Source organism: Apis dorsata, unplaced genomic scaffold (genome assembly GCF_000469605.1).
Source record: "Apis dorsata unplaced genomic scaffold, Apis dorsata 1.3 scaffold_270, whole genome shotgun sequence".
NCBI classification, from domain to species: Eukaryota; Metazoa; Arthropoda; class Insecta; order Hymenoptera; family Apidae; genus Apis; species Apis dorsata.
In genome coordinates, this window is record NW_006263548.1 from 328061 (window position 1) to 338644 (window position 10584).

The 10584-nt window shown below is 27.1% G+C and overlaps 1 protein-coding gene and 1 long non-coding RNA gene across 2 annotated transcripts; one reads left to right on the forward strand and one right to left on the reverse strand.

The window, feature by feature from the left end:
* Window positions 1–2518: 2518 nt before the first annotated feature.
* On the reverse strand, window positions 2519–3324 carry LOC102673727. The gene is made up of 2 exons (XR_004150672.1): window positions 3191–3324; window positions 2519–3002 (listed from the first exon to the last, which is right to left on the reverse strand). It is a non-coding gene; the product is annotated as an uncharacterized LOC102673727 (long non-coding RNA).
* Window positions 3325–3856: 532 nt separating this feature from the next.
* Window positions 3857–6239, forward strand: LOC116185757. The gene is given in 3 exon segments (XM_031510986.1): window positions 3857–3877; window positions 3947–4214; window positions 5739–6239. Coding segments are annotated over 3 exon segments (468 nt in total). The 3' UTR covers window positions 5918–6239.
* Window positions 6240–10584: the final 4345 nt, after the last annotated feature.

Below are 10584 nucleotides of genomic sequence, written 5' to 3' on the forward strand. Positions count from 1 at the left end.
TAATAAAATCGTTTAAGATTTTATAAATCAAAGAAATCTTAAAAATCATCATTATCAACTGCTATTCCATTACTCTCGTACAAAGCGTTCGAATCACATCCATTACGCCATTTAAAAGTAATCGGTCCGTTTCAAATCACCTCTTTCTTTCCAACCAAACCTGCAATTCACTCTCTCGTTTATATCCATCTCGCAATTCGATCTCACGCTTCGTTACCACCGTTCAACACGAGCACCAAGATTCGCACCAAGACTTGAATCTAGTTAAAAGAAGAAGAAGAAGAAGAAAAAGAAGAGGAAAGAGATGGATGGAAACATATCATACAAGCTGGAACCGTATCGCAATTATCACAATCCTATCACGTGCTTAGCATCGTTACAACCATCCTCTCCTCCCATCGAGCCTCGTCGTCTCTCCTCTGTTCGAGAGAGGAAGACATTTTTATCACGAGAGTGTGCCTTCTCCTCTCGAATCCCTAGATGCACCGCGCTCCGGAACCTTTCATTTCTTTACACGTGGAACGAGTATAACTGTATCGGAATCTCCAAGAGGCCCACCTACGTTCACCTTCTGCATGATCCACGTATGTTGAATGTACTTCTCTGTTCAAAAAGTTAATCGAATCTTTTTTCTTTTCCTTGCTTGGCAAGGAATGCACTCTTATCTATGAACAGATTAAAGTCTAAGATAGATTTATTAATATCCATATTAATATTTCTTTCATTTTTCTTGGAAAATATCTTTTATTTATATTATATTTATTATTTATATTATTATTTATATTATATTTATTATTTATATTATTATTTATATTATATTTATTATTTATATTTATTTATATTATATTATATATTTTATATATATATTGATAATTTGAAAGAACAGTGAAATTTTTCTTCAAACTTGAGAAAACTAAATTAATGATTGACACGTTAAAACAAGTGTGTGAAAAGAATGTTTTGAAGGCAGCGTTTTGAATCATTTACAAATGGATGAAAAGACGACGTATGGATATTGAAACCGTAAAAAAAACGATCAGAGTTTTGAACAGAGTTTCACAAGAAGGTTTCCAACATTTCTCTGAGCAATGGAAATTTTACTGGAACAAAAAAAGTATATATTCAGTAAAGAGACTAAAAATATTATTAATTTGAAAAAAGTTGATGTATTAACTTTTTAAACAGAGTAATATTCTTTCTTCCAAATCTTGTTTCCCAGATTTTGAAATTGAAGCCATTCTTTGAAGTTTGAAATTTTTAGAAAAGAGAAAAAGTTGTACAAAATTTTAAAAAAATATATAAAAATTTCAATTGTTAAATGAGTAAAATGATATGAATTGGTTAATTAAACATTTGGCATACCTTTATGCTATTTGTGTATTTCTACTTATTTCAATTTTCCAAGCTGGGTTGAGAAATATGCCCTAAAGAATTAAACGCGAATATGCGTTCAAGGAAATGTATCTTTAGTCAAGTCTCAAGGCTTTTTCTCTTTTCATGCTATTTTCGTTCGGTTGCTGTTGACACATGGAATCGATATGCTTAAAAAAATTGTTTAAAAAAGATTGGTAATGATAATTATTATAATATTTAATAATTAGGAATGAAAATTTAAATTCGAAACTTAACGAGGTTACTTCTTTTGTTTCTTTTTGTGCAAAGCGATCTGTGCAAAACGATACAAGTGTCATAATAATCGTTTTCATACGAATCGCATAATTACCACTTTGATCATAATTTTTACATTGACACATTCGATTTGTTTGAATGAATATATGTGCTTCATGACAATTCAAGATAGAAATCGCAAAATTATAGATTTTTCTTCATCCCTCTTCTGCTTTCCTTGTTACTGGTGTCTTTAAAATAGCAATAATGATTCACTCTTTTTATCTTTTTATACCTGAAACAAAATTTTCTACACAGAAGAAAAACATACGATATTAAAAAAAAATTTAACATATTCTCATTGTCAATACCTTAATCCATATCCGCATCGAGTTATCTAAAATGAAATAAAATAAGAACATTAAAAAAAACCAAGATATGATCTCCAAGAATAATGAATTTTAAAAATAGATTTTTTAAATCTCACGTTTGCAACTGCTTTTGTTTCGAGGAATATAATCGATTTTATCGCACGCTATCAAAGAAAGATCGATAAACATCGACTTGAAACGACGACAAAACAACTTCCTGTCAATTTCTGCTCCACCCACTCTACAAGGATTTTATCTGCCTTAGGCATGTTTGTTGCAGGAAGCTGTGAACACATTAAAAAACATTACTATATTAATCATGCAGATTATTTACGAGATTAATTTTTTCACTCTAATGAAATGAAACTGGATTAAATATTTCAAACTTGTTACTCAGAATTTTTTCAACTTTTTTTTTAAACTATTCTTATTCAAATCTTTCCTAGAATTAAAACAATTATATATATAAAACGTATTGAATTTAATATCTTATCACTGTATATCAATGATATTGTGTAACGTAGAAATTTTTGCTGTAATTTTTTTTTTTACTGAAAAGCCGCATATGTGTCAATGCGATCCTGTGGTTTATATTTCAATTGGAAACATTTCAAAAAACGTATCGCAGAAATAATGGAAACCTTGATTACGATATTAAATTATAATTAATCGTACACGAAATATATTTGGATTAAATTAATTCATTTACATATATTCCATTCTTCTCTGATATTATGCGAAATAACACTCGAGTTTTCACGAAACGTTTTATCGAACGTTTAATTTCTCATTTAAACCGACAATAGGAAATTAAAGAGTAAACAGTGCAAAATTATCCCATATTGCGCGTGTACCACAGATCTGACCCCCTTTCATTGTCAGTCTTTTCTTCGGGTTCACTGGCGTGTGTCGATTCACGCGGCATGCACGTTCCTAGTTCTGACGTTTTCGATGCACTTGACGCATACCGTATTACAATCCTGTTTCATTATTACATTATCAACTCATTACTATTCTCAGAATCTGTAAAACAATTAAAAGAATAAATTTTTTTCTTATCTATATTTGTATAAAATAATTACGTATTAATGGTTATTCTACTTATAGTATAACATTATAATTTAAGTATTGTAAGTGATGTAATTTAAATATTTAATAATAATGCAGATTAAGAATGTGAATCTTTTTTTTTTGTGACTTTTTTTTCTTACCGCCAGAAATAATTAGTATAGATAATCTTGAATTTTTGTTTACTATACACATTTTAATATACAATTTAACATTAATGAAGATTCTAACTTAGAATTGAATTGAATATTTATTATAAATTAAAATATAATCAAAGAATTCTAATACAATCAGTTTAATTCAAGATAATAATGCATTGAAAATTTTTATGATATCTTTTTCTTATCATTAGATGAAATAATTAATATTAATAATCTTGAATTTTTCCTTTAATGCAATATTAGATTAAAATTATTTTGAATTGTGTATTTTTCTTTTTGTTCGACAATTAATTTTATGATATAGTATATATAGTATATACTATATAGATATAGTATCATATAGAATCATACCGATTCGTATTCTTTAAAAAACAAATTAGCATCGTTCGTAATTAGTTAAATAAGATAATCCGATTGATCTGAAATTGAGGTTAGATTTTTACCATTGCGATCAGAGTGATCTATACCTATGGAACAATCATAATCTCGATTTCTAAGAAATTGCAATTTCATATTTGTCATGAACATTTTCGAAAATTGTTACGATAAAAGAATAAAACTATCATTTTAATTTTAATTTTTTTTCTCGTAACACAATTATTATTTTAATCCTTTCTAATTTTTTTACACCAAAGGATCGATTAACTTATGTTTATCATTAATATTGGAGTTTTGAAGAAAGAGTTACGTGTGATAAGAAATTGATGAACAAACATCAAAAGCAAATGAACATCAGAGACAAGAGTGCGCATATATCGTTATACAAAGTGGTGTAACCCCGTAGAAAAGCTTGAAAGCGGACCAGATGCCTGCTGTGCAAAGGCCCGTGATAGGTATACTCGGTTCCTTGTGCAATCAACAATGAACGAGTGCAAACGGTTGCAATATAACGTAGTACGAGGGACACGTGCAAACACCTTTCCTTACCCTTGGAAGAAGGAAGCCTCTGAACAAGATCGAGAATTATTGCGACCACTTTCCATCCAATATATAACGCAGATACGTGGTGACAGGTAAAATTCTAGAAATTTAAATAATATTTAATTTATGAAATATTTTATAACTTATATCGAATCATAATTAAATTTGTATGAATATCATGAAAAAAAAAATAAATTGTGATTAAATTTATGTAGATTAAAACAATTTGACTTATCTTTATCACATATTGTCAATATAAATTTTGTTTTATTATTTTGTAATAAATATATATGGTATATTGTAAAAGAGAACAAATTCAGGTCTCTGAGTGTGTTAAACTCGTTTGTAAAGATGTATCTTAAAAGATCTCGTTCTCTTTACGTAAAGAATTACATAACTTTTATTCTCTGCAAAATACATAACGAAACCACCCAAGACGGATCAATTTTTAATTTTCCGTTCAAATAAATTCATAAATGAGTCATGATGTTATCGATTCTATATATTTTCGATTCGATACATGAGATATACTTAGAAAAAAAATACATTTTCTGATATCTTTCTGAAATAAATATTAAAAATGGATAATTATTCTTAATTTGACAAGTATTACATAACCTATATCGAATATATTTGTAAAATCTCATTAGCAAAATTGATACATAAATTACACAAATATAATGTGAATATATTTGATAAATTATGTAAATATTTCAAATAAGATATTTTATTTAGATTTTTTTATAAATTCTGGATTAAGAAAAGTAAAGAAACGCATAATAAGTATATTAAAAAAATGTAACCAATATATATAAAAATGTATATCATTAAGTCTTGATTTGCTTATAATCTTAAAATATAGATATTTTTGATTGAATTATATTTATCGACATAAAATACTTAGCTTCTTTTCTCTCTTTTTTTTCCTGAAATCCAAAAGAAAATAATTAGAATCAGGATTAAAAATTAATTCAGTCGAAGAATAATTGATTCGAATAACAAAATAATTAAAAATATGTATAAACTTACAATATAATATAAATCTCGGATTTTTCTTATCTTAATACAATTAAATATAAAACACTATAAAACATTATAAATGCAGCCGGAACAAGACCCTCATTAAAAGAGAATAAAAAAGAAGGGATATACATGGCACAAAGCTAGATTTCGTAATTTCTTGGTTACACATTACACTTGCACGACAATTCCGTGATTCACGCATGGTTATGCACGCGTAACGGTAGTGATAAATTATTATTCAACATCTATAGGATCTTTTGTCATCCTTTGAGATTGATTTGAATGAATGCATAAGGATCTGTTTAGTTCCTCCATAGAATAACAATTGATCCTTATCATTAATAACATATAGTCAATTCAGAAGTAACTTCTATTCAGTACCATATATAAATAAATATCAAATTTATGCATATTATGAAACGTCATTATTTCGATTATTGCAATATTTTTATTCCAAATATTTTAGATATATGTAATATTCAAGATCTATTAGGAAATTTAATAGATAAAGCGAAATTCTGAAAGAATATTTCATAAGATTAATCAAATCACAAATCTTTCTGTTGTTCTTTTATTTTGCTCACAGTAAATCGTTTACTTTTTTCGGTTTATTTGAGACTGGAATTCGAAGGTGACAAGGACCAACGCCCACATACTTCAAGTATCATTCCGATCATCGATCATAATGAATTAACAATTCTGATGCAAGAGATTTGTGCTTCTCTTTTGCTATAGATATCAAACATTCATGTTCAGAAAGTATGATGTTCTATTATCGTTCAGTATCCTAGCGGTCTCGTTCTTGGATAACGAGAGTGTAAAAATCAGCTTATCGTAAGGTAAATTTTTAGAATGATCGTGATATATATGTGATTTTAAAAAACGGCTCACATGCGAGATTGAACATAAAATTTGATTACTGATCGGAATGCAAATATTATCAATATCAGAGAAAAGGTGAACGTAGCCTTTCTCTTCGCTTTAATTTTAAACACTGGCTAAGTAACTGTTTGTATATGTAATTTAACAAGTGTTTTCCAATGTAAATTTTTAATTAAAAGTTTTTAAAAATAAATCGATTGAAAATGTAAAAACCTTGAAAAGTTTCTAAAATTCATTTTATTCTTTTGTTACCCTTCTTTCAATCATTGAATAGATATTTATTATATTAGTATAATAAAAATTAAAAATTTTTTTTATATTTCTTTTAATATATTTTTCATTGAAATAAATTAGACAATAATTTCCATACAATTTTTGTATATAATTTTTCCCCAAATTTTACATATCTCAAACGATCTGAAAACAACAAAATCAAAATTAGAATAATGATATTTATCAAATAATTAAATTGAAATAAAAATAAGGGAACAGACATAAACAAATGCAATTATTATTGAAAATAAACGTCAGATTCTCGATGCAAAAAGGGTTAAGCCATTATTCGAACAAAATATCGTCGTATCTGAGTGCGTCTGGCCATGAGAACCACACCCGTGATACTTGAATACCCGTGGTGCTAAGATAAAGTTCTCTTAACCATGTACTATACTCTATACCGCCGGAACACAATAGCGTTTATCGTCATTTCACCATTTACAATACGTTGGTCCTGTGACAACGCGAAATATTCGTCGTTTTTGCAGATCATGTTCGTTGCTTGTACACAAAGGGACGATTTTTCTTAAAATGATCACTATGAATCGATGTTCCTAAAACATTGTCATCAGGGCGCATAAATTTTCTTTACGACACTTTACGCGTAAATTCACAATAACTTTAAGTTAGAAATGTCACCAACGACCACACCTCGAATGACATTTGGTTCGATTCCTCGAAGAAATTTTTGCTTAATAAATGTTTATATGTATTAAAATCGATTTGCTTAAATCGATTTACTTAATCGTGAACAATATTGCGCATATGCCTATGTAAATAAATTCGATTTCTTCATTCAGTTTTAGTTTCAATAAAATAAATTAGATATTTAGCTAAATATAACAATACGTCGCGATATTAGGGACCATTGTAAAACCAAAGTGATAGCAGTTGGCCTTCGCTTATGGGGGAGTGATCAACTTTTCTTAAAGTGGGTGTAGGATGTATATAATTGATTGTAGAGACATATTTACTGCTCTTGCAAAAGCGCCACGACGTGTACTAATTGTATTACAATTTGAACCCGATATACTATGCCGCTCACAACCTTAACCATAATGTTATGGCAATCCTAGAAAAAAAAAACAGAATTATAATTTGTTTTTTATTATATGCAGAATAAATGTATTTTAAAAAATATCTTTGCTTATTTAATGATATATATATTTTTACTATTGATTTTATTTTCTCTATTTTATAATACAACAAAAAATTTTATTAAATACTTTATTAAATAATTAATTAATTATATAAATATTTTATTATTAAATTAAATATCAATTATTGGATTTTTTAATTTGAAAAAAACTTGGAAATAATAATTTGAATTTTTTAATTTTTTGTGTTTATGATGTTCGAAAAAATTTTACATAAAATTTTATATAACATATTTTATTTAATTGAACGTTTGTCATCGTAATTATTAATTATTAAATAGAAAAAATAAACATTTCGTAAATCTATCAGGTTTTCTTACATTATAATTCAAAAAATTAATCGAATACGTTTCCTTATAATATTTTAGGCGCAAAAATGTTACATCCTATTTAGTTCTAAGTTATAATATATTCAAAGATATGTGTGAAGTTGTCCTTTTAAAAGTTTAAATATTACATTCTATTTTAATAAATTCAATACTTCTTCCAATACTGAATATATAAATTAATATTGAACAATCTTTAAACCAATCAATCAAATCACTTGAGAAAGTAAAACTTTACAAGGACAACTTAATACTGATTCATACATAATTTTTATTAAGATAATAGATATTTTCAAGAGAAAATCGTGTGTATAAAAATTCTAATCGATTTTTAACGTCATTTTTTTTATAAACGATAATCATTATAAATTTATATTTACACTAACTATCGAATTTAAACTAAAGCTTATTATGATTAACGTATTCTATCGCAATAGTAATTATAAAACGCTTCCTAAAAATAATATATAATTTTAATTTTTTTTAAATTTTTTCTAGTTTCTGAAAGAATGCATTTGTGCTTTGTTTCGAAAAATCTTAATTACTAAAATTGAAAAATATGACAAAAGCATTCTCTCTTTGGCTTAATGATGCCCAAAGAAGGTACATATATGAAATTGAATTATAAAAATTACAATTTTTATACAATTCTTATACTCTTAAAATTCTATATATTCTAATGTATATATATTTATATATGGAACACAATTTCTAAATTATTTGATAAAATATATATAATTAATTTTTTATTTGTAGATTATTTCAAAATTATTTATCGAATTAGTTTCCATGATCATACAAAGTTTTATAAATGAAATAAAATATAAAATTTTGATTATTGCTATATTTAGCCTATTTATTATTTCTAAACATATGACTGAAATTTATATACAGTATCTTAAATTATTAATACACATATAAAGAAATTTTATTGTCAATACATGCATAAATTGTCTTTATATATTCATAGAGGTTCAAGAGATAATTTATAATTTAAAATGAAAATGTTTAATTTTTAATTATAATTTTATTTTCTATTCTTAAAGAAAATGAATAAATGAAATGTTAAATGAAAAGTTAAATATACTATAATCAAAATATTATCATATTAATTGAGAACAGTTAAAAATATAAGAACAGTATATTTTTTAATTATATCACAAAATATAATATTATTTAATATTATTATTATCTCTTCGTTTTAAACAAAAGAATAAAGATATCTAATTTTATTTAATTATAACTATATGATCAATTTAAGCGTAATAATAATAATATTTATAAAAAACCAATAAAACTAAATAAAAAATATTTAACGAAAATTTATAGATCAAAATATCAAATAATATTTTTGTTTTTTGATAACAGAAAGAATACTGTAAAACAAAAATTTTGAAATTAAGTATCATCGCTATCACTTTCTTGCTGTTCTCGAGATTCTTCCTCCATTGAAGGAACAGTGTCCATATTTCTATCAAAATAATGAGGATTCCAAGCTGGCAACCATCTATTTACGAACCACCAATGCACGGATAATCTACTATGATTACATTCTGCTCTTTCACATCTACCAAGAAATTGACAAATACCAGTAACGCTTCCACTCTGATTTCTGATACAAGAATCGTCGCATGTATGTTGACGTTCTGTTGAACGGTTAGCAGAACAAACGGAAGGGTGTAAAGTTGAAGAATTGTGCGATGAAAAGATTGATCTAATATTTGATGATGTACTAGGTTCATTGATTGTAGATGCAGGTACTGACATATTTGATGTCGAAGCGCCAGGATCTGCGCTGTTGGATGAATTTCCTGCACTACTTGTACTTCCAAGAGCTGAAACACAAGGTCTACCAATATGAACCGTTGCATAAAGTGGATTATTAACTGATGGACTGCCTCTACTTATCCAATCAAGATATTTGCTAAATTGAGCGGCAGAATTAGAATTAGATAAAACTTTTGATCTGCAAGTACAATTATTTGGATTTTTACAATGGCATTCCATTCTTAAAGATTCGGTAGGTCGACAAGACGTAACAGGCAGTTTTATATAAGAATATTCACCACGACAAAAAGGGCATCTACAATTTCTTGGTAATTGATATATATAATGTCTAGAATTACTTGCAAATCCATCTTGATAACGTAATCTGTTATGCAAGTTATGGCAATGATGACATAAATATCTCGTATCTATATGTCTACAAAACGAACACATACAATTGTAACCAAGCGGATAAATGGCTCGTCCAGTTGACGCATAAGCAATGTTTTCAGTCGAAAAACAGTTACGACCTAGTCTACCTAATCTATTCTGGCAAAATTGGTTAGATAATCGTGACGAATCTAGATAAAATTGTCTTGGTTGATCATATTGATTTCTACCTTCCATTTCATTTAAAAAATTTGGAATATAATGATTTAAAATATGATATTTATAACAACGAGGATATGTTCTACTGCTATAAGAATATCGATCATCTATTCTTTCGTATGTATGATCATCCACATTGTTTTGATTATTTTGAATCGTGGATTCATTATGAACAACCTCGCTATTATTTTCAGTATTATCATCATCATCGTTATCCAGTCTTTCATAAATATTTTCTTCTGGTTCTTGTAATTGTCGATTACGATTATAATTATGGACTAAATCCACTGGATTTTGATAATTTGGATTGAGATTTGAGTGCATCTGTATCGAACCACCAGGACGATTTTGGAAGCCTCGTGAACCACGACCTATGTTTTGATAGCTATCATCTCTTTCTTGATTATTTCTATTG